The sequence below is a fragment of the Penicillium verrucosum genome, assembly GCF_028828655.1.
Source record: "Penicillium verrucosum strain IBT 35672 chromosome Unknown utg000001l_segment0_segment0, whole genome shotgun sequence".
Classification (NCBI taxonomy): Eukaryota; Fungi; Ascomycota; class Eurotiomycetes; order Eurotiales; family Aspergillaceae; genus Penicillium; species Penicillium verrucosum.
In genome coordinates, this window is record NW_026643210.1 from 5,193,263 (window position 1) to 5,216,619 (window position 23,357).

Genomic DNA, 23,357 nt, shown 5'->3' on the forward strand with positions numbered 1-23,357 from the left:
AAAAGGGGTAGTAAGTAGGTTAACTAGAATTAGATTATCAATTTATGTGATCTAGTCAATATAACAAAAGTGACTTAATTTTGTATGGTGTTTATATATAAACTGTAGGTACCTACTGTCTTGTACTATTATCCGGGGTAGTTTGATACGAAGGCGGTGTATTAAAGTGGAAGGCGGTGTGGAGTGCGGTAAATAGAAACTGAAAAATCAGGCAGGGGGGTGTCAGATTACTGAAAGGGCTTAGGGCTTACTGAAAGGGCTTAGGGCTTACTGAAAGGGGTGTCAGATTATAGGGAGGAGGTCTCTCTATACCAATCCCCTAAATTAATGGCTGGGAGAGTGGGGTGGGGTGGTAGATTCGACGAAATGAACAATTTACTCAACCTGAGTTTAAAGTAAACAAGCGTTTGTCTTTTCTTCTTTTACACACCAAATGCTCTAAGCGGGATTTTTACGCTTAAACAGATCCCAAAAATTGAAGCTTTTACTTGGGGGATGGCCGGGAGGCTGACTGCATTAGCTGCACCAACCCACTTGCCGCGTGTCATGCGGGCCTTTATGGGCTCCGCTTTTTCGTGCTTTGTTCGTGCTTTTGAGACGACACAGGATTTTATCTGCCTCAGACGACACTAGGACACTAAAATGTCAGTGGCTTATACCTGCCTTTTGGCCCCCGATGGACATGAAAAGACTTTCCATTCGGCTCCACCGAGGTGACTTCAATGTAACTATTTTCATTCGCTAAAATCTTCTGATTTCGTCAAACCCATCTTACTTGATACGGCCCCCCGCCCAAGCCCCGGGTTGCGCAGCGGTTTAAATTGTCTATCAACTGTCGCTGTTGTTCTGTATACAATCCAATATTCCTACACCATTGAAAACAATTCGACGAATGCTGCGGTACAAAAGTCCGGTGAATTGTTGGGTGTCGAGTTCTCTTCCAAATCATACGTAGTTCTAAGAAGTCCCTAGAGTACCCTGCTTGTCTCTGGATCAAATGGAATATCACCCAGTTTCAATATGACTACCCAGCCGCATACCCCAAATCCTCCGCCGGATCGACCAAAGAAGGGCAAGGACAAGAAGATCTTCAGCTGCCACTCGTGCCGACGGCGGAAGCTCAAGTGCGACCGGTTTGATCCATGCGGAGCCTGCCAGGTGCGTGGGGAGGGAGATCGGTGTACGTGGGAGGAAGGGCAGAGACCGGAGTATGTGCTTGCCCTTGATATTCTCACCGTCCCAATGAACAATGTATCCTGACGGAAACACAGGCGACACCATTGTGAAAGCCTCGAGAAACTCCCCAAAATGATTTCAAATTTGGGGAAAGAAGTACAAGAGCTCAAATTGCTCAACTCGAGCCTCATGGAGAAGTTTCACGGCAAAGGTGGAGATGGCGTGGCGGAGACGCTTGCCCTAATGACTCCCGATCTTCGGCCTCCTTCGAATGGAGGAATATCCTGCGACTCCAATAGTAGGTGGGGACTACAGCTATCAGATATCCACCAGTGGACATCATATCAACTGATGGCCTTGCTCCCTGCAAGCCCTCTCCTCTGGGGTTTAGTTTCGCATTATGTGAGTCTCCCCGATGAGTCTCTCCAGGAAAAGATTGTCTTCTGATAGGAATAGATCTTTTCCTCTGCCTCACTCACGGGATTTATTGATATCCATCAAATCATCGGTGATGTCGAAGAAGTCGAGCATCTCCGTCAGGGCTTTGACATGTGCCAAGCTCCTAAAACCCTCAAAGTCAAATTGTCCCGAATCCTCGCGTGCGCCAGTCTCGCTGCCGTGGACTTGGATCCAGACAAGGCACAAGAGCTGGGAATTGAAGTATCTGAAATCGACGCTCTGGTTCGCGACTTATATCGAAAGGCACGGATGCTCATTACACCAGCCGATGGGGATACAGTCCCTACTACATCATCATCAAATACAACATCCACACTTGCACGCAACGCCATCCACAATAGCCTCGACGAACCTTCAAACAACGGGGTCATGTCGCGCACACCACCTCCAACCCGCTATGATCCAACCCTGCTCGGGGTGGTATCCATCAAGATTCTCCTTCTTCTCACAGCACGATCTTTTGCGACACCCTCTGAGTACCTCAAACTCCACCTAGACGCCATCTCATCGGCAGTAGATGCGTCTCTAGACTCCGCCGGCAGTGCAGGGATGTCACCCGCCAAGAATGAATGGTGTTGGCAGCTGTGGTCCACGCTCTGCGTAATGGACTGGACATCCCCGGGCATATATCACCACGGTAGCTACTTTATTCGCCCAGAGATGCTCCGAGATCCACCCTCACCGTCACCAGTGACTGATGACGACCACGGAACGACTCTAGACCGCCTCCGACAGACGCGCCACTATCTCGAGTACGCACTGGCACTCGCGCATCTGGCACGACGCGCTGAGGACTGCATCCTACGACCAGGACCCGTTTCTCCGTCCCAGGCAGCCGACCTCTGCGCCGAGCTAGATACCTTAGACCACAATCTGAGTTTCTACCAGCTACTTGGAAGCGCAGGATCGCGCTCTGAAGGACGGGATTCCCCTTCGTCCGGAAGAAGCACATGGCCAGGCGGAGAAGGCAGCGAGCATCTGGCTCGTCGCACCCCGCAGGTACAGAAAATGCATCTCAGCCTCGAACTCGGACTTATCCGCTTCAAGCTCTTCCGACACGAGACCTTTCACCTCCTGCATGAGGCCTCGACCGCAGCCCCACTGCGGCTGATGTGCCTGGATGCCTGCATGGACGCCTGCATCCTCGTTCTGGCCCAGTGTCGCCGCCTTGGCAACGGTGATGGAATCGTGGATCAGGTTCCGGATATCTTCGAGGTAGCGAAACGACCCTGCACGGGGAGTCTGCGCCGCGTCTTGCAGCCTGCATCGGCAGCGGCCTTGATTGGACAGGTGCTGCTGCATGAATCTCAGTCTGCTGATGGGATGGGGATACTGGCGCGAGCGGATCATCCTCCGCCTCCCGGACGGGAATTTTTTGCTTTTGCAGGTGGCGCTGAGAATAACTGGGCTAGTATTGCTAGGCTGAGTGGGGAGAAGGTCGGTGTCTTGCAGTGGCATGTTAATACGGTGTTGTCGTTGCTGGAGGCCATGCAGGGGACTTCTTCATTAGCGCGGTCTAAGTTGAGTTTACATATGCAATGTATGTAAAAATATTTGTTGCTTTTTATTTTTATTTTGTTAAACATAGCTATGAGGTTATGTCAATATTCACCCAAGTCAATAGTCAATAGCAAAAACAATTTAGATTTCATGTACACAGATCATCAGAAACAAAACAGAAAGAAGACAAGAAAACAACATATATTAAGACGGTGAGAGATGAATGGAGGCGGGTGAAACTCGTAACAGGCAGCCAAAAAAATACAATAATAGATAAACCGTGTCGAAGTCTTTAATTATATTCTAAACCTGCACCGAAAGCGTTTCCATCACAGGCACTTCCGCAAACTTCTCCTTGGTCACCTCCTGACCTCTTCGTGCGGCGGGCTTCGCATCGGAGGCGCGCACCAACGCCTTGACCTCATCGACCTCGAGAGGCGGGTTCCAAGTGATAGCAGCATCCTCCTCGGAACGAGTCTCACCACAACCATAGCAGCGGCGCCAGTCCGGGCGACAGTGGAGCCAGGTACCGCACTCCCGGCACTGGCGCGAGAATGTATCCTTGAAAGGCTGATCAGGGTGGTAGTTGAGGTAGATATCGTAGTAGCGAAGCAGACCGTCCCAGCGGAAGTTAAAGCGACCGGAATCGACTGCGACGCGCTTGACGGCGTTGGAAAGCTCGATCACCTCGCGGACCACGGCATCCGGGATAGACTCTTCCAATGGAATCGGGGCGAGGAGCTCGATGGCGCGACGCGCCACGGAATCGTACTCGGGGGTCATGGATCCCCAGGCCCAGTTGATCGAGTGCGGCACGTACGTGTCCATGTTCAGGTTGTAGTCCTGGCGGATGAGCTGCCAGTCTGGAATACCGATGCCGGCAAAGAACTGCCAGAGGCAGGAGACCTGAGGACCCAGGCGGGGATCGCGGAAGCAGACGTAGTTGAAGCGGTTCATCTGGTTCAGGGAGGGGATGAGGCGACGGGCAAAGTCGTCATAGGGTGCCAGGGTGCGGCGGATGCTGCGCTCAGCGGCCTCATGATCGGCCTCGATCTTGGCCTGGCCTAGAGCCTTGTGTGTAAGTTCGGCCGCGTAAGTCGAGGTTGACATAGCAGCGGTGATACCCGGCGAGTGCAGCGGGTTGGTAAAGCCACAGGTGTCGCCAATAGCGAGCCAGCCGGGACCGGAGACGACAGGTGACTGGTAGGTGAGAGACTTGCGGATGTACCAGGTGGTGCCGGGGCCGTAGAGGTTCTCAATGAGGTCGAAGTTGGTCATGAATTCCTTGATGATTTCGTACTTCTGGACGAAGTAGTTGAACTTGCGCTCGGCTTCACGGGTGCCGTAGGCCGACATGTCCTCGGGGTACTTGACATCGTTGCGCACGGCGAATCCGATACTAGTAACCCATTTGAACTTGAGGTCGAACATGCGGGCGAGCTCCTGAGAGCTCGGGAGCTGATCTCCGGGAATACCGGCCTCAGCACAGTCCAGCAAGTACGAGATCATGTCCATGAGGCTGGCAGTGGAGCTGCCTTCCCATGAAGGGAGCTTGATGACCCAAGCCCAACCTTCAGGAAAGCACAGGTGGTTGGTGTGGTCGCCTTCGTAGTGACGGAGAGGGATGTTGCTCTCGTCCGCGGGAGCGGTAAAGTATCCCCAGAAGGAATCGTAGTTCCAGCCCTCGAAGCGGTGCAGCGGGGCCTTCTTGGATGCCAGCTGGCGGAAACGGCCGGTGGCGTCAACCAATAGTGAGGAGTTGATGCTGTTAGCCGGCTTTCCGTCGAACTTTCCGGGGTTGATGGAGATCTTGCTGCACTCAGATCCACCGTTGATGGCACTGGCGTTGAAGTCAACCTGGCGGCCGTGGTAGACGTTGACGCCCTTGCGCTGAGCTAGCAGCGTGAAGAGGAGCTCGCTAATGGTTCGCTCAATCTGGTATCCACTCAGGAAGAGACCGGGAGTGCCATTACTGCAGAAGTCGGAGTACTCCCCCTGGTTCTCGCGGTCGAGGAAGTAGAAGGCCAATCCGTCCTTGAGACCGAAGAGTCGCAGAAGATACTCGGCTGTGAGGCCATGCATCTTGCACCACAACGAGAACAGCGGCAGGGTGCTCTCGCCGATCTTGTAGCCAGGCTTGCTGGCCTTTTCGATCAGCGAGATATTAAGGGTTCCCGGCTGATACGTGGCAGCGTGGATCGCGTAGATCAAGCCATGGATACCACCGCCGGCGATGACAACATCCGACTTCTCTGGAATATCGGCGCCAGCGCGGTTGTTGGAGTTGAGAATCTGGGTATCGTTGAAGTTGTTGGCAGCCGCACGATCCGCAAAGGTGTGCTTGGGGATGGGAGTGGTGATAGTCATTCTGCCGGTAGGTGATCGGTGATTGAGAAGGTGATTTGGATGTGATGATTAACTCAGAGACTGAATTGGAGAGGAATGTTCGGTGCATCTTACACTCTTCCTTATATACGAAGCTCAACTCTGTCGATGGTCATCTTCTCGTCTCCAGAATCCGTATATGCACTGTCCGTATATACGCGGACGGCTCAGACTCTCCGTCTCACCATCAGGCTTCAGCCACTAGCAGAGGAGAAGATGACACGAAAGGTCTCCATGGCAGGTCCGTTTGTTGGATGGGGCTCATTATGACCAGACCATATCTCAAGCTGCTTGCCCTAAAATCAGGCCCGGAGGAGTTCAGACGTTGCAAGGTCCCACGGTGGTGGAATCATGTACCTGGATTCCAAGTTTGGCACTAGCGTTGTTTGTGTATTACCCCTAACAAAAATTACAAGCCTATCATCTTAGGTATTGGACATTTTCGAGGGGTTTGCTAGGAAAAAATCAAGCACATTGGCATTTGAGAAATCAAATTAGACTTGAAAGCTTGTCTTGATATCGCCTCGTAGTATCTGCCCTTGATTAGGATAGTCGTGGGCCCTGCTAGTCAACTTCCAAGGTTAGCTACCTAGGCAGATCGGATGCTAAGCTAATTTGTACACACATTCTCCATTCGCATGAATAGCTTCACCTTAGAAAGTAAATCCATAGAGTTAGTGAAGCTAGTGATGCTAGTGATAAAGCTCTGAACTTGACTCTGCGGTCTCCCCTTATCTCAGCGCAAGTATAGTATCAAGGCCAACATTGTAATCCGGAGTCCGAACAACGAGAGTTATCTTCTCAACAGCTTCCCTTCCAGATACGACCTCGAACACCCTTCAAGTGTTTCGGATAATGGAACAATCAGTTGAGTCAAACTCCCATGGAGATTGGGACTGTTTCCGAGGATCCGGAGTCTCGGAGTTTCGGAGTGAGATATATCATGATCGGACTCTTTGTCTACTTCATGGACCCACACTTGAACAACACCAAAGTTGCGATGCCATGATGTCTGGAGACTACAAATAGCAAGGAAAAGCATTGGATTTAGAGCATCAACTCACTTCACAATCCAATTCACTTGATGCGCCTCGCTCCTTCTCTAAGCAACAGCCTTCGCTTCACACCTCGTACAACAATTCCCAGAACTAGATTCGTTTCATCTTCTCGACTCATCATGACTGGCACTCCCTTCACACTCTACACCCACGCCGGTAAGTACTTCAATTTACTACCAGTTCTCTGGATTCCGCTGACCGTCTCCACCAGGCCCCGGCCCCAACCCCGTTAAGGTAGCCATTACCCTTGAGCACCTCGGTCTCTCATACGACACCGTGCCTCTGGGCTTCGGTGAAGGCAAGGGCACCGTCAAGGATCCCGAATACACCTCCAAGGTCAACCCCAACGGACGTGTTCCCGGTCTCATTGACCACGGCAACAACGAGTTCACTGTCTTCGAGAGTGCCGCCATCCTCCGCTACCTGGCAGACAAGGTAAGAAGCCGAACCACTCAATCTAAGCCTCAAGCCTGACTAACTCCACTTAGTATGACGCCTCCGGAAGCCTGGCCGGTAAGACCGTCGAGGAACGCGCCGCCGTTAACCAGTGGCTCGCCTGGCAGGTGTCCGGCCTCGGACCCTACCAGGGCCAGCTGGTCTGGTTCCTCGCCTTCCACGAGGGCGCCCACGGCGAGAAGCCCAACCCCAGTGTCATTGCTCGCTACCAGACTGAGGTCGAGCGCCTGCGCACTATCCTCGAGGGTCACCTCACCTCAGCCGAGAACGGCTTCGTCGCTCTCGGCCGTCTCACCATTGCGGATTTCGCCATCTTGCCTTGGTTGAAGATTTCGGGCCTGGCCGGACCAGCCCTCAAGCCCTTCGAGGAGTACCCCGCTATCAACGCTTACATCAAGATGTTGGATGCTTTGCCCGAGGTACAGGCTGCTTACAAAAAGGCTGTTCCTCCCATGTAAAGAATAAAAAATTCGACCACATGTCTCATAGATCGCAGAAAGTTGAAGGAATTGATATATCATAACTTCTGGATATTTGCATATGATTTTTGTTTGCTCCAGTACGCTTAACAAGGATATCCATATCATTGTCATAAAATTGCCAGAGAACCTTGACCAGTCTCGCCCTAAAGCTAGAGGTTTGTCTTTTTCTTCTTCTTTTTTCCTTCTTTCTCTCTACCCCTGTCTTTTTCTATTTTTCTCATTTTTTCGCTTCTCCTTTCTTGTTACAAAAACAACTTCTTTCTTCGTAGGTAGGGTCATTCGTATGGTCATTCGTTTACAGAGGGGCTCAATAGCTCATAGGCCCATCATGTTCGGAAACAAGAGAGCTATCAGAATGTGAGAAGCACTTGGACAATGAAATAAAATCGACATAGAAGAAATGAGACCCGAATAAATGAACCTGGGATAGGATCTACACATAGCGAAGAAACCTCCCGTAAAGCCCTCTACGCACATAGAACTAGTGCCCAGCAGTTTACCAAACATAGGCTGATATGGATGAAAACAGCGGCAAACTACAAAGAGCAAAGTTTCATTCTTACCAGGTTTCTCAAAAGCTTGACTAAATGGCTCTTGTCGATGACGGGACGGGGGGCCTTCCAGGTGAAGTAGCCTCAGTTCACAGGCCCCCATCGACGGAGGAAAACACTTTGATGACTACCCCGCCAGGCCGGAATCTACATATCTACCCAGGCCAGCCACTGAATTAATAGCTATGAATAGAATGAGGACGGAAGCCGCGGACGACAGCGCAACTTGGCGATGCGCTGACACGTGGAATAACCTTCCAGGTGAGGCGTTGGGGCCTTGGGGCCAAAATTACGTACCTCTACAAATTACCCGTGAACTCCGTACGCATCCACTAGTTAAGCATTGCGATATCTAGTGCTTACTGGTTACTTCTTGATCCCGCTCACCTTGGTACCCTCCAGGGCTCCACCTGGGGGCACCTGGGCATCATCGTGTGCTTATATAAGCAGATATGAAGGGACCTGGACCACCAGCATGTTTATCAAATAGACGAAGGGCCTATATACCTGAGCATCGTGTAATGAGAAGGATCAGGGAATCGGGGAATCAGGGAATCAGGGAATCAGGGAAGGATATGCATCTGAGGGCTTGGAAGGATTCATTGCTTCAAATATTCAAGCAAATCCTTCCGTTGCCAATTTAATCGAATTACCTATCAGAGATCGCTACTTGCATACATCCACTGCGCCACCCCAAGCTGGTATTGGGCCCAGACCACTAGGGAAGCGGACGTTTTTGATCCGACTCCATTCCCTCAAGGTGCCAATCCAATGCTCCCTTCCATATCCACTGCCCTTGACGCCCCCAAATGGCGTGCCCAAAAGGCCACGGAGGTAGTTGTTGATCAGTACTTCAAATGCAACATCCAGTCGGGCATTAACGGAGCTGAAACACGACATATCCGCGGACGACGGATACCGTAACAGGCAGAGCAGCATTTCCTGGTTTGAGGGCAATCGGACAGAAGAGAAAATATCAAAGAATTGTAGAGAAAAGATCCAATTCCACTCTCGACATTTGAAATAGATTCATTCTCGTCCTCAACCCATTTTTAGACTTACAGTATACCCTTCAAAATCATCAATTCAATCATCAGTGACTGCAACCATGCTGTCCAACGTGATCACTGCCCAAAAAGCCCCCCCACATCGACATAGTCGAGGCACCCCTTCCAGCCATCCGAGCATCGTCCAGGGTAGCATTCATAACCGACGCAGAGACCTGCCGAAACCAAGAAGCCCTCGTCGACCGTATTGCAGAGATCATCGCCTCATATCGCATCTGCGGGCCCGACGACCGCTACGAGGATGTATACAAGCCCCGACTCCTCGAGACCCTGCAGTATTTCGTCTCGAACAACAAGGAGATCAACCTGGTGGTCCCCGCATACCCGTTCAAAAGTCCAAACCGTGAAGATAAAGTCCTGGGACCGGACCCAGACGTTGGCGAGCGCCTGTCCCTCGAACATTTGAACTCGCTCGGTGCAAGAATTACCCAGATCTACCCAGGAGGCGCTCAAATCACTATAGTCAGCGATGGCTGCTGCTACAATGATCTGCTTGGTGTGTCCGATGAGGTAACATACAGGTATACCGAGGGCCTGCACTGGATTGTGGACAGACTGGGTCTGCGCCATATCCGTTTTGCAGACCCATTCGATCTTCTCGATGGTGCACCCAGCGTGCCCGTTAGCGAGGAGGAATACGTTTCTCGCATCGATGATCTCAAGGAACGCCTGTTCAGAGGTTGCTCCGGCGAGAAACCCCAAACACTGGATCACAATGCCACCCTCACGTATCGCGGATACATCAGGTTCCTGATGTCTGATCTGGCAACCTTCTACCAGAAGAAGAAGGTGAGTAAGAGTGCCATCAAGAAACACTCTGCCGTCGTTGCCCGTGTCATGATCGAGCGCGGCCAGGTCTTCTCGGCTCTTGTGGCGGCCGCCTCGCCGCCCCACGTCCGCCTCTCCATCCACGCGGGTGACAACACGAACAAGCTGTCTGTGGCACTGCTTCCCCAGAAGCGGTTTAGTAACTTCCCTGTTACGCCATGGCACAACACCCCCTGTCTTGAGGCGAATCAGGTGTCCGTGAGTCTTGGACGTAAGCCCACAGGTGGCACCGACGGAGGCATCTCCTATCGAATCTGCCACGACGACCTAGGACTGCAGTTTCTGTGCGCAGATGTCTCGATGTACGGCGTGATTGAAAGCGAGCTCCAGACCGAACTCCACCCGCTATACCCCTTCGGACTGAAGGTTCGTGTCCCGCAGGACCTACCGATGACACGAATGCGGTTGGACCGGGTCGCGGAGCTGGCTCAGGTGCATTCCCCGATTTTGTTCGAGGGCCTGGACCCCATGCAGTATACCGCCGAGACCGGCAAGGAGTTCCTTCGTGTCGCTGGTCGCGGACTGTCGCTAAGCCTCCTGCATGAAGGTGTTGCTGCGAGTTCGGCGGCCACGTCTTACTTCGTGCAGATTCCTGCTGCACGGGAGGATGGTGATGCGCTCGTTCCATTTGTTGAGGCGGCTGCAGCGTTGGATGATGTTCGTCTTCGTGTTTTGCATCGCTGGCAGGCGGGCGATGCTGTGGTTTCTGACCATCGCATTGCCCTTCCTGTTCATCTCAATCCATCTTTCTTGAGGGTTCTCCGTGGAGACTGATAGATACCGGTTTTTTGGTTGGTATACGAAACAAATTGGCACGTAGATAGGTTGGTTATAGATATACGGGATCGCTGTTGTATTTAGTCTTATGGAATATATATATGGTGTTGATAGTTATGTATTTAAAAATCTTGATCATAAAGCACACAAACTCTTCATTCCAGTAGAGAAATCTCACACCAGCCGTACTGGATAACAGGGGATTGGGGGAAGTAACAGTCGAGGATGAAGACGTTGATTTAACAGCACATGTATTTTGAGACAACGCCTTAGGTGTGTCCTCATTTACGATGGCAGAACCTGTATAAAAGAATCCACATAATGAAAGATTGAAAGTTCCCGTATGTATTGCTATTTTATTGGGTTCGCGGTAGCATTGCCTTTTCCAAGCCTTGCACCTCTGCTGGCAAAAATACAAATTTGAGTCGATGGCTGTTAATTCAAGCAATCAGGTATGGAATGGAATAAAGAGAGATTTGGAACTGCCACAATATTTTGGGAATTACGTAGGCCTCCAAATCACTCATCCACACCCTAGTTCATCGGCCATAGATCACGAGTCGCCGGTCAAATTGCGGTCTAGGGCGTGGGGGGTGACCTGGTTATTCGATCAGGCTCAGCATATTTGAGGGGTGACCGCATTCAGCATGCAACTGCACACAGATTTCCTGCCTCAAGTACGATCGCCAAAGCATAGCATAACAACCTCCCAGTTTCAGCTTCTCCGGCCCTTGAACCCTTGCTAAAGCACGCACAAAGCGTACTTTGTCACCCAGGCCTCTCCGCTTGGCCCTATCCCATGGGGGGGTGGACGACCGAGCCTGAGTGCGGGTTACAATACATTACTGACAGGTTTTTAGGTGATCTGGTTGGTTCCCGAAAGTGTGGACACCCTCCCATTCATACGAAATTATAAGCCTAGGTTCACTCCGCAGTCTTGCTTCAATTGTCATAAAACTTGGCTAGACAATATTTAACTATACTCTCTAGGTGTCCTTTAATTTTCAAGATCGGAACCTAGGTAGGGCGTAAGCAATTTATAGTTAAAGTTATTATCTAGAACGGTACTAGCGTACGTAGGGCGAGATATAAATAGTTAGACTAGAGCGTTCTACCCTAGGTTACGACCTTTTACGACGTCTAATAAGACCTAGCTCTTTATAGATTATAGAGAGTATAGTTATATATCTAGTAGCTACGTAATAATACTATAACCTAAGTAGGTTTACTATAGTATATTATTAAATATATAGATAGTTTTAATATAGTTATAATTTTGCTGAGCGTAAGCGAAGCAAATAATACAGGCAATATACCCAACAGACTATGCCAAAAAACCCGCCTTGCGAATTCTGAGATCCTGGCCTCTGATTGGCTGTAGAATTCACTCCTCATATGATCAGGGTAGGGTTAGTCACGTGATTCGACTTTGAGGGCCCGGCCCGGATTTGCACGTGACAGACAATGCCACGTGTTTGGTATATACTTCCCATTATTATCCGGCCTATATATAACCCGGCTTTAAACAGGCCTTATTGCTCTTTTTATAATACGGTCCTATACCGCGTCGTCTAATACCAACTATCTATCTTATAAACTACGTTACCTCTACCTCTCGCTATAGCTCTATTTACATACGCCTATAGGCCTCCTCGCGTTATAATGGATCTTATAACTTACGTTAAATACAGTAATACTAAGCCTATAGATTAATTTAACGTATCCTAGGATCCCACGGCCTATACTAGGTCCTTTCGAACCTATCTCGGTTGTCGCACTACGAATAACTAGGTATCTACGTAATATCTTATCTATATAATACGCTATTATCTAATACTTTATAGCGCTACGCGCGTAAAAGAGACGTATAGGCCGCGACGTTAATATCCTATAAACCGCGTCCCCTTCCTAGCTTATATATCGAGATTCCTCGCCCGCCGTAGCCTATTATCTAATCGAGCCCGCCGGATCTCTAACCTAGTAGCTGTAGATACGCTAGGTACCGCGTCTATAAGTATACGGACTAGTTCTAGAACCGCCGCTAACTAGGTATCCTTACTACCGAGTACCTAGATTACCGTTAGAGCTAGAGACCGCCTACTAAACCCCCGTCTATTAAGGTTTAGATCTATATACAGCCCGTCCCGTAGACCGATTACCGTATATATATTAAATATAGTACCGCTAAGCCGCTAGACTAATTCTAGAATCGTCGCTAGGCCGATCTTTTAACTTAAGCCTATCTCTAATACCGCGAGGAAGCGTCTACTAAGGTTTATAACTTCCTTACTATCTTTATATTACTAATATCCCCTATCTAAACAGCTCGTAATATCTAGGCCCGCCGTCGCCTATTCTAAGGCTATTCCCGGCTACGCGGCCTCTACTAGGGCCTATAATATAAAGAAGAGGGAGTACCGCGTCCGGCGTCGCGCTAGTAAGAAGGTCTCCTAGACGCCTCCCCTCCTAGTATCGTTAGTTCCCCCTCTTCTTATATCTCTTTATATTCCGATCCCCCTACGCTATCTTTATCGTAGTATTTCCCGTCCTCGCCCCCTCTCCCTACGCCCGGTACTCCTCGCGCTTCTCCTAGTCGGTATATAGCTATCCCTACCTATATACTACCGTATTTATCCTAACCTTCGTAGGCCTACTCGGTCTATACCGCGATATCTAGGCCTTTAATAGAAGCGTAATAAGCTCTAGTCCGTAACTTCTAAGATATACTTCGAGAATCTACTATAGAGACCTATACGCGCTATAATAAGCGTTAATTCGATATAAAGTACGTAATATAGGGGCCCTAAGCCGGAGTCTATTATTAGTATCGTACTAAAGATAAGGACGAGGACCGGAAGCCGGTTTTATTAGACTATACCTACTTTTATAATCCGAGTAACGATATATATCCTAACAATATCCCGTTCTACCTCCCTATCTTAATATAGGTAGAAGAGATACTAATTTCCTTCGTTTATACTATTATCAAAGTCCGCTAAGTTCGTAACTAATAGTATTTCTACCGCGGCTATATAACGTACTTCCTAGTAAATATTCCTAAGGTTTACGATCGGCTACTACTACTCCCTACCGAGCTAGACCTCGTTATACTTCGACCTATAGACACTATAGACCGTCTATAGCTCCGCCGCTAGTTCAATCGTAACTTTATAGTCCGCCGTATAGCGGTTATGTAGTAGCTCTAGTTCCTTACTACCTATTACCCCGATTACCGCTATCTTATTATCGACCTAGCCCGCCTATCTTAGCTACCGCTCTATAATAACGTCTCCGATCTTATACCGTCCTAAATCTAGCCTATTAAGCCCGAGGATCTACTAGCGTCGTCCTAGCTAGACCCTTCTATCTAGGATAACTTAGGACCCGAGTACGTAGCCGTTCCTAACCTCGAGAACGAACTAGACGAGGAGGCCGTACTCCGTAATATCGTCTTTATAGCCCGCCTACCGCCCGAGGAGTCCTCTACTTAGCCCGAAGGCGTACTGTCCTAGCGTCGCTACCTTATCCTACCCTCTATTAAAGCCACTCCGCTATTCGAGTTTAGTAGCAGCTAGCCTATACTCTCCCTCGCCTTCCTAACCCTTTTCCTATATAATAAAGCCGAGTTTTAAGCTTCCCGCCTACGTATAGTTAAGTTTAAAGAGTAGTACCGGTACCTAATATACTATAAGTCGGGCCGTTTCGTATAGTATCCTTAGTTCCGCTTTATAGTTTTTAATATACTTATATAATACTCCGCTATATCCTAGGCCGACTTCTTCGTTAAGGGCTATAGTAACCGTAAGATCTCGGCGGATAACCTCTATATAGCTTTTAAAAGTAATATCCCTAAGGCCTAGAAGCTATTTTAGGATATCGCGCGTTATTCTACCTACCTCCGAGGTACCTAGCCCTACTAGAATACCCGCCGCTATAACCTACTCGCCTATATCTAGAACCTCGGTACTACCTATCTCTTTATTACCCTCTTAGCTACCGATCTCTACTAGGATAACCTTATACGCTATCTCCCTTAATATAAGGACTAGCTAGCAGCTAATAATATTATATAGCGCTATATTACGTAGACTAACCTCTAAGAGAATCCTTATATCGTCGCCTAATAGTTTAATATATACTTTAGGGCCTTCTAAGAGAAGGTCTTAAAGCGGATATTCTATATTAGCGACTACTAGAACCGATACGAGTAGTAGGGCCGAGGCTCGGTCTATAACTACGCGCTATTCTAGATCCGTAGCTACCTAGACCCCGAGCTCCTAGATACCCCCGAGCTCCGCTCCTACTTTACCCGGTATTAGGATATATATATCTCCGCGGTAAACCCGACTCCTAGCCGTATAGCGTACGTTATCTATAAATAAGCCTAGTCGGACCTATAGCTCCGGCCCGAGGATTAGTATAATACTATCGAATATCTAAGGCGTATAGTTAACTAGGTCTAGCGCTACCGCTATAGCGCCTAATATTACCTACGTAAGAATAATACTATAGGCTAGACTAACTACTATATAGGCTTCCCCTATTAGATTCGTATAGAACCGGTCCTAGCGAAGCCGCTTAGCGCTACCTACTACTATTTATAACTAGAGCGTAACGACGCGTACCTTAACCTATATAATCCGGTTATTAGTATAGCGTAGCTAGCTAATATAAATATCGCTCTATATACCGGTACCGAGGCTTTATTAAATTACCTCTCTAAGTACGTTAGTAAGTCCGAGCGCCTAATATAAAGCTACCTCGACCTAATATAGGGTATTCTATCTTATATTAATAATCGCAATCCGCTTCTCTCGGCTATACGTAAGATAATAAACACTCTACTCTCCTAGCGTAATTAGTCCGCCTAGGAAGTTTTATAGATTCTACTCTATATCCCGCTATATTATAGTAGCCGGACCGTAGTCGCTATCTAGTATCGCGCCTAAGATAACTAGGCGATATTATACTATACCTAACCTAACAAGGAGATCTAGCTATATAAGTTACTACTTACGAAGTACCGCTAACGTCCCTCCAAATATAAGCATACTATATACTTAAAATTCCTTCGACGTTTTAACTATAAGACTAAGAAGCCCCGCGGTAGTACCGTGCTAGACTATATCCTATTATACTAGCCTTAGTACCGGCCCGGTATACTAGACTATACCTAGGTTAAGGTTACGCTCTACTATCTATTCCGATATAAAAGTAAACTTCTCGAGCTTAACGGTATTAGATTTAGCTCCTAGCTCGATACGTATTAGTACTACCGGGCCTCCTATAGCTACCCTAACAATCGGTACGGCCGCGAGATTAACGATACCCTAAAAGACCTATACGAGGATTCCGCCGATAAGGACGATAAGGATAAGCCGCCCCGCTCCTAGTAGGACTTAGCGCGGCGTAGCCTAAATTAGGACCTAGCTATATATCTCTAGGACCTTAATAACCTCGGAGAGCGTAATCTCGACTATAAGTATAACTAGATACTCTATATATACCGTAATATAGACCTCTATATCCCCCTAGACTACTAGAAGGAGTCTATCTCCGTAGACCCCGCCCCCTTTAAGGCCTAGTCTAACGCCTCGCCTAATATCCTCTAGCTAAAGTAGCGGTAGGTATTCGATATAGTTATCGAGTATTTCCGCGAGTCCCTTTTAATAAGACTAGACCCCCTACTACTAAATATCAATAGTAAGGTAGGGACTAGAAAGTCCTACCTAATTATACTCTTATCCGCTATACTTACTCGGATAGCTAGAGAGGCTAGCGTCCGTACCCCTATCCTATATATAGCCCTAATAGGGGTTGCCGTATTTAATATTATAGGCCGTACTTTATATTTATTATTCCGCCTCCCGCTTAAACTTATAGGTAAGTACGTATCCCTACCTACCGATACCCTTAAGGCTATATAGGAGGTCTTCTATAATATCTACTACCTTATTATCGACGAGAAGTCTATAGTCGGGCTTAATATACTATTCTAGATCGAGTAATAGTACCGGGAGATTTTCCCCCGCTCTTAAGACCGCTACTTTAGTAGTCTTAGTATCCTACTTATAGGAGACTTTTTCTAGCTCCCCCCGGTCCTCTAGAAGCCTATATTCTCTAACTTACCCGTATCTAAACCTCATAATATATAGACTAAGGCCTTCTATATAGCTTTTAACCGGACTATTAAGCTCGATACTATTATACGCTAGTAGGGTACTGATAATATTAGCGTCCGATTCCGCGGTATACTAGACCGGCTCTATAAGAAGCGTCTTACTCGGGCGGACTTTAAGCTTCTTATATCCCGAGTCTATAGTAATAATCCCTACGAGGCTATCGCCTTTACTAATACCCTACGTATCCTACCTACTCGAAGCTAGATATAGTAGTTTAATTATAGCCGTCTCCGGGACCTCGATTAGCCCGTACTTACGCTTACTACCGCCTATACCGGTACCGGTACTAATACTACTTCTACTAAGGAAGCCGGCAACCTCTATTATATAATCTAGTTCTCTATTAGTAGCCGTATTATACTCCTCGATAATATCTAGACCGAATATAGCCTTATAAATAGGGTCTTTAGTACCGTTAAAGATATAGTATAGCCCCCTATTACTACGAACCCCTAATATAAAACCCCGATAGCCCTTCTTATATAGTTCGATTACTTTATAGGCCGTAGAATTAGGCCTAATCGCTTTTTTATTATCCCTATTCTTACCGCTATACGCGAGTTCCTTATAGGGAACTAATAGTATACAAGGACCTAGTTTCCCCTAGTCCTATTATACGCTATAACGGTATATAAGATATAGGGTATTAGTATAAACTAAATAGTACTTAATATTACCGAGCGGCCCTATTCCTCGGGCCTCTACTATATCGTAGTCTCTTAGGTCCGTACCCTTATAGAAGTTCTCTTTAAGAAGGCTATTAGTTTCGATCGCCTTTAACCCGCTCGGCCTACGCCGACTATACTTATACGTCTAGATAACCGGCGACGCCGTATACTATAGTATATACCGCTACCGGACTCGATTTCGTCTTCTATAGCTACCCTAGTCCTTCGCCTATCCCCGCGTTCTATACTAGGCCGATTTATACCGTCCTATCTCCTAGTCCGGTCCCCTATTACCTCCTTACCTACCTTATCCCCTTCTCTCCGTAGGGCTACTATCTATATACCGTCGTCGCTAAGGCCGCCGCTAAGGTAGCTTCTAAAAGACTAGATCTCCTCCTCCCCCCTAGTTAGTATAGCCCCCGGCCCTATCCTCTCTATCGTCTCTATAATAAGCGAGCCTATACTAATATAGTATCTAATTCTTCTCTATAAGGACCTTTCTAAGCCTTATAAAAGCTATTTTAACTACTAATACTATCTTTTAATCTATCCGTTTACTTTACTACTTTTACCGCGCTTTTATAGCTCTAATTTAGGCCTATAGAGTTATAGTCTCTATCCCTATCTCTTACTACCCCTTTAGTATTTATCCTCTTCCTTCCTAGTATTTCCTCTAGGCAATCCCCTCCCTATTACCTTTAACTATATCGTTATATACCTATTAGAAGCGCTATCGACGTTTATACTCTAATTCCCCTCTAATAGCTACTTAACCCTTACCGAGCCCTTAACTCCCGCGTTCTCTTACCTCGGTCCGGCTGCTAACTTATCTAGGTACGTATTCCGCTAATCCCTATATCTTTATACTATTAATACTTTCTTAGCCCTCGGCTATTCTAACCCTATTATAATACCCTTACCGAGCCCGGCCCTATATAGTCTTAATACTAATAGTAATCCGATATCTAATCCTAACTCTTTAGGCTAAGAGAGGGAGTACTAGGCGTTAATCCGTACTAACTTATTATACCTAGATTAGCGATATTAGGCGTCTAGCTAGCCTCGTTACTATTATATAAAGCTAGGGAGACTATCGATCCGTTCGGCCCTAGGTTAGCGGTTTAGCGTCGTAGTTAACCCCTCTAACTAATACGCCTCCTATATACGGAGTAATAGACTATACTAGTTATATATCATCGCTATCCTCTCGGAATCCTAAGTATTATTTAGTAGTATATATATAAACTACGCTTTCGATAGTAGCGGTGATTCCTATTCCTTCCGTACCGATATACCGGATAGTATCGCCTAGTACTTTATTACTTAGGCCCTAAGCGCTAAGATTATTATTCCTCTTTAGTAAGGGTAGTAGATTAGTTATACTCCTACCTCTCGCCGTATAACGCTCTAACAATCGGTAATACCTCTCCCGCCTTACTAGAATATATAATCTAAGCCTTATAAAGTACGCTCGCTATCTAAACCTACTATTTTTTTATCGCCCGGTAGTACGCTACGCTCCGATACAACCCGGCCTAGGCCTAGACTACGCCTACTATATCCTTTACCCCTATATAGGTCCCTAGTTACCCGGAGCCTATATACTAAGCCTATTCGAAATCTATAATACGCTAGAGAGTAAGTAGATTAGGTATATCGCCGGGTTAGCTAGGATCGGGCGGTCCTTAACGCCCGTATTACTAAGCTTAAATACGCCGCCTAAGAGCTAGACCTAGTAGACGACGAAGCCGAGGAGGACCTTTCTATATAGATAATATAAGTTACGGGCCGTTATCTAAGTATATATAGAATCTAGTTTACTCTAGACTATCTAGTAGTTCTATAGTAGTCAACTCGATTTATACCGTAATTAGTACCCGGACTATAATAATATATTCGGATATATCTAATTCTCCCTACGGCCCTACGCCTAGCGTATACGTTAAAAATAGAACCTTTAAGGGCTATTTAAGCATTAATACCCGTATCTATCTACCTATAAACTTAGTATATTATTATAGGGTACTTTTAAGAATATATATATATATATATATATATATTATTAATAGACTTCGTTATAGATTTATTATATAGTATTATACTAGTAATCCTTAGGAGGATCCTTAGGAGCACCCTCTAGAGGATCCTTATAGGCACCCTCTAGAGGATCCTTAGGAGTACCCTCTAGAAGATCCTTAGGAGCACCCTCTAAAGGATCCTTACGGGTACCCTCTAGAGGATCCTTAGGAGCACCCTCTAGAGGATCCTTATAGGCACCCTCTTAAGTAGTATATATAGATTATACTCTATAGTCTAATATCTATATAATATCTATATTAAAAGTAGGATCCGCGTATATATTATAGATTTAAAGCTACTATAAAGACTTTCGGGTCTATCTAACTAGGTCGGTATACTCTACTATAATCCTCCCCTAGAATTATAATATACGCTTTTATACTTCTTCGCCTAAAGTATATAGTTAATTATAATCGCTAGCTAATAGGCCCTTTAGTACCCTATACCTAAACCTATACGTCGGGGCAGAGGTTATAAAGACCTATAGTATCTAGTCCGGGACCCTACCTATAAATAAATAACTAGTATAGTTACCTCGGAATATATAGTATATATATACGCTATCGAAAAGTATAGAACCGTCTATATTAACTACAACCTTATAGATCTCGAAAACCGCGGGCCTTATAACGTATTATTCGTAGCGATCTATACTTATAGCCTAGATACCGAAGCGTTATCCGTATAAGGCGATATAGCCGGCTAGATCTATTAGTATTTATACCTTATAGGCCCCTCTATCGTCCGTACGCTAGTTAATATTTAGGTATTACGAATCCTTAATACTCCCTAGGTATATTAATATATTAGATAGGAGCCGGGTCGTACCTATTCGTTCTTAGGCCTAATACTCTTATAAGTTATCTACTATATATATTAGTATATAGTCTATAATTAGTATCTAGTATATATCCTTACTAATCGGAACTAACAACTTATCTAGTAGCCCGATACTTAGGTTCCTATTAGGTAGTAGCTCGTCTTAGTTCGTACTTATTACTATTAATACTATCCTATTATACGTATAAGATATAAGTATACCTTTATCGTCGGTCTCTTCCTCGATATCTCCCTTATTACTATCTCGTACCGCCCTAAGAACGGCATTAAACCGACTCTCTAGCTAGTCCTCTATCGTATTAATAGAGGGTAATACTCGTAGGGCCCAGTAAGGTAAACTAGGGTTAGTAGTAATATAAATTAACTAATTTAGGGAACTATAGGGTCGAATAGAGTTAGTATATTACTAGTAGCAGCTATATAGTACCCGTATTCTACTTATAGCTTATATATTAGCCCTATACTTAGTAGTCTAACTCAACGGGTTGACTATTCGATAGGTATAAATAGTAAGAGAGTCGATAATAGGGAAAAGCGAGTAAATATATAGAGGTTTCACTACCTATTTGCCTTACTCTCTTACTAGATACTATCTTATTAGCCCTTCTATCCTTACCTATATATATAATAGTAGCCTAGCCAACTACCTCGACCTCGTTTTCTTATTACTTTTTATTACTCCTTTTTATACTATACCTACCTAGTACTTATACGTAGCAACTTTTATTATAGCTAATAGTACTAAGCTAGTTATATCCCCTATACTACTATTACGCGGTAAATATTACGAGCTACGGCCTAAGTATACGCCTATACGCTATACTAACGTTTTCTTTAGCCGCGTAGCGGTTCTTAGACTAATAGTGTGACGATCTGCAGAGTTTTCTGCTGACTGACTCCGCCTTTGGACGAGTCAGTTGGTTCTGCCGTGTGTTTCCGCCTTGCAGAGATTTCTGCTGATTGTTTCCGCCTTCGAACCAGGACCCACCCCACAATGTCTTTTGGTCCTGTTTATAGATTCTTTTCTTCTCTTTTCTTTTTTCTCTCCTTGTACTTAATGTTTTAGTTAAATGCACTCTTTTTGTTAAAGAACTGGCTAGTAATATAACATTAAGTACCCTTTCAATTCTCAATAAGCAGAAAGACTATATAGATCCCCATTATGGTAGATCTCGGTTAAAGCTTACCCACTCTCCGTTCCTTGGCATCGTATAGCTAAGACCGACCCTCCGAACCGAACCGAATCCTATCTAACCAGTTATAATAGTCGAGACCCGCCGGAACCCGATAAACCGTGGTAAGCAGCCGCTCGCTACTATACCGGAAGAAGAAGAGATCGACCGGGTGGTCGATATATCCGAACCCCGAACCCTATATGCCGAAATACCAAGACTAGTAGACACTAGTAAGACAAATAATAATAATAACGCTAGAGAGGGATCATCCTCCATACGCGAACAACTTCGGAAGACTCCTTTAAAGGAGAGATTCTAGGAACTTACTCACTAGTACCGACGACTAGAATAAGAGAATTAGGATTTGAGAGAGGAGGTCGTAACACTCCTTAGTGATATTAACGATTTAACAACTAAGCGTGATAAGGCAATTACTTATCGTAATATTGCGACCTGTAAGCGGGGGGACTTAGCGTTCCGCCTCCTTACTACTTAGAATCCTAATATAGCTAATACTAGCGTACCGATTGTAGAGGCTAACGTTACCCGGAAGACAACCAAGATACCTAATATACCAATACTTAATAATAGGAAAGAAGTAAGATTCGAAATATAGGAGATAGTAATCCGATAGAAACTTAAAGCCAATATAGACTATTACCCTCTCCCTATCTATTAGAGACTCTACATGTAGAGCCGATATAAAAGTAAGGCCTAGTTATATATTGCTCCCCGAATGAGCGCCAACACTAGTATTCCTTATAAAGATACAAAGGATATTATTGCCTACTTAAAGACTATCTTTATAAACCCGAATCGACGTACCGAAGCGTATACTATATACCACCGACTAAAAATAAAGCCTAGGGATAACTTTACCGATTTCCTTATAGAGTTTATATAGCTTGTAAAAGAAGCTACCATTATAATTAAGAATCGGAAACGAGATCTATATTCTAAACTCCTATACCTACTTTAAACCTAGATTATATAGGCTGTCAACTAAGAAATGGTCTCGTTCGATATATTCATATAGAGTTACTAGAGTATATTATACAAAATTAGCTTATAATAGGAAGCCAAGTCGACCAATCCCTCGTTCCTATACGAACCTACCCTTAGGAAGTGGTATAAGTACCACTATAACTAGTTCGAATTCTACTCCCCTATATAAAGTAGGAAGGTAGTGCCAACTTTGTTAGTCTCTCCATATCTGAGCGAGAGACCTTAATAAAAGAAGGTCGTTATTTTAATTATAAGGAACGAGGACATATGACCTATAATTGTCCGAAAAAGAAGTTAAACTAGCCTACTACTATGGCTACTACGACCATTACCACCCCTCGGATTTAGGAGATCGTAAAACTCGAAGCGAGTAATAAAAAGAATCCGGGAAAAGCCTTTGCCTAGGACAAGTCTCCCTCCTAGGTAGAAAGAAAGTATTACTATTTACGCTAGACTTATAGAAGTTAGTTAGTAGTCCTAGAAATAGCTTAGTTTTTAATATACAACTAATATATAATAGCCACTCTTTTTCTATCTTAGTATTAGGTAATACTAGAGTAGACGGATATATCTTTATTAATATAATAATAATTATACTACTCGGTAAGCAATTTGGGATTAAGGTAGAGAGGCTTAGCCATGAATATCCAATATGTGGATTTAATAGTA

General features: G+C 45.7%; 5 protein-coding genes across 5 annotated transcripts; 3 read left to right on the top strand and 2 right to left on the bottom strand.

Annotated features, from left to right (window-relative positions):
* Positions 1 to 1,020: 1,020 nt before the first annotated feature.
* N7516_001924 (C6 finger domain protein) lies at positions 1,021 to 3,183 on the top strand (the record flags this gene model as incomplete). The annotated part of the gene is made up of 3 exons (XM_057214644.1): positions 1,021 to 1,208; positions 1,272 to 1,578; positions 1,633 to 3,183. 3 exons carry the CDS (start codon positions 1,021 to 1,023, stop codon positions 3,181 to 3,183), a joined length of 2,046 nt encoding a protein of 681 aa, XP_057076527.1.
* A 255-nt stretch (positions 3,184 to 3,438) lies between these two features.
* N7516_001925 (uncharacterized protein) lies at positions 3,439 to 5,502 on the bottom strand (the record flags this gene model as incomplete). The annotated part of the gene is made up of 1 exon (XM_057214645.1): positions 3,439 to 5,502. One exon carries the CDS (start codon positions 5,500 to 5,502, stop codon positions 3,439 to 3,441), a length of 2,064 nt encoding a protein of 687 aa, XP_057076528.1.
* Positions 5,503 to 6,697: 1,195 nt separating this feature from the next.
* N7516_001926 (glutathione S-transferase family protein) lies at positions 6,698 to 7,492 on the top strand (the record flags this gene model as incomplete). The annotated part of the gene is made up of 3 exons (XM_057214646.1): positions 6,698 to 6,734; positions 6,790 to 7,013; positions 7,067 to 7,492. The coding sequence occupies 3 exons, from the start codon at positions 6,698 to 6,700 to the stop codon at positions 7,490 to 7,492; spliced, it is 687 nt and encodes a 228-aa protein (XP_057076529.1).
* A 1,241-nt stretch (positions 7,493 to 8,733) lies between these two features.
* N7516_001927 (Aldehyde dehydrogenase N-terminal) lies at positions 8,734 to 9,006 on the bottom strand (the record flags this gene model as incomplete). The annotated part of the gene is made up of 1 exon (XM_057214647.1): positions 8,734 to 9,006. One exon carries the CDS (start codon positions 9,004 to 9,006, stop codon positions 8,734 to 8,736), a length of 273 nt encoding a protein of 90 aa, XP_057076530.1.
* A 169-nt stretch (positions 9,007 to 9,175) lies between these two features.
* N7516_001928 (isocyanide synthase family protein) lies at positions 9,176 to 10,736 on the top strand (the record flags this gene model as incomplete). Its single annotated transcript, XM_057214648.1, is given in 2 exon segments — positions 9,176 to 9,187; positions 9,207 to 10,736. 2 exon segments carry the CDS (start codon positions 9,176 to 9,178, stop codon positions 10,734 to 10,736), a joined length of 1,542 nt encoding a protein of 513 aa, XP_057076531.1.
* Positions 10,737 to 23,357: the final 12,621 nt, after the last annotated feature.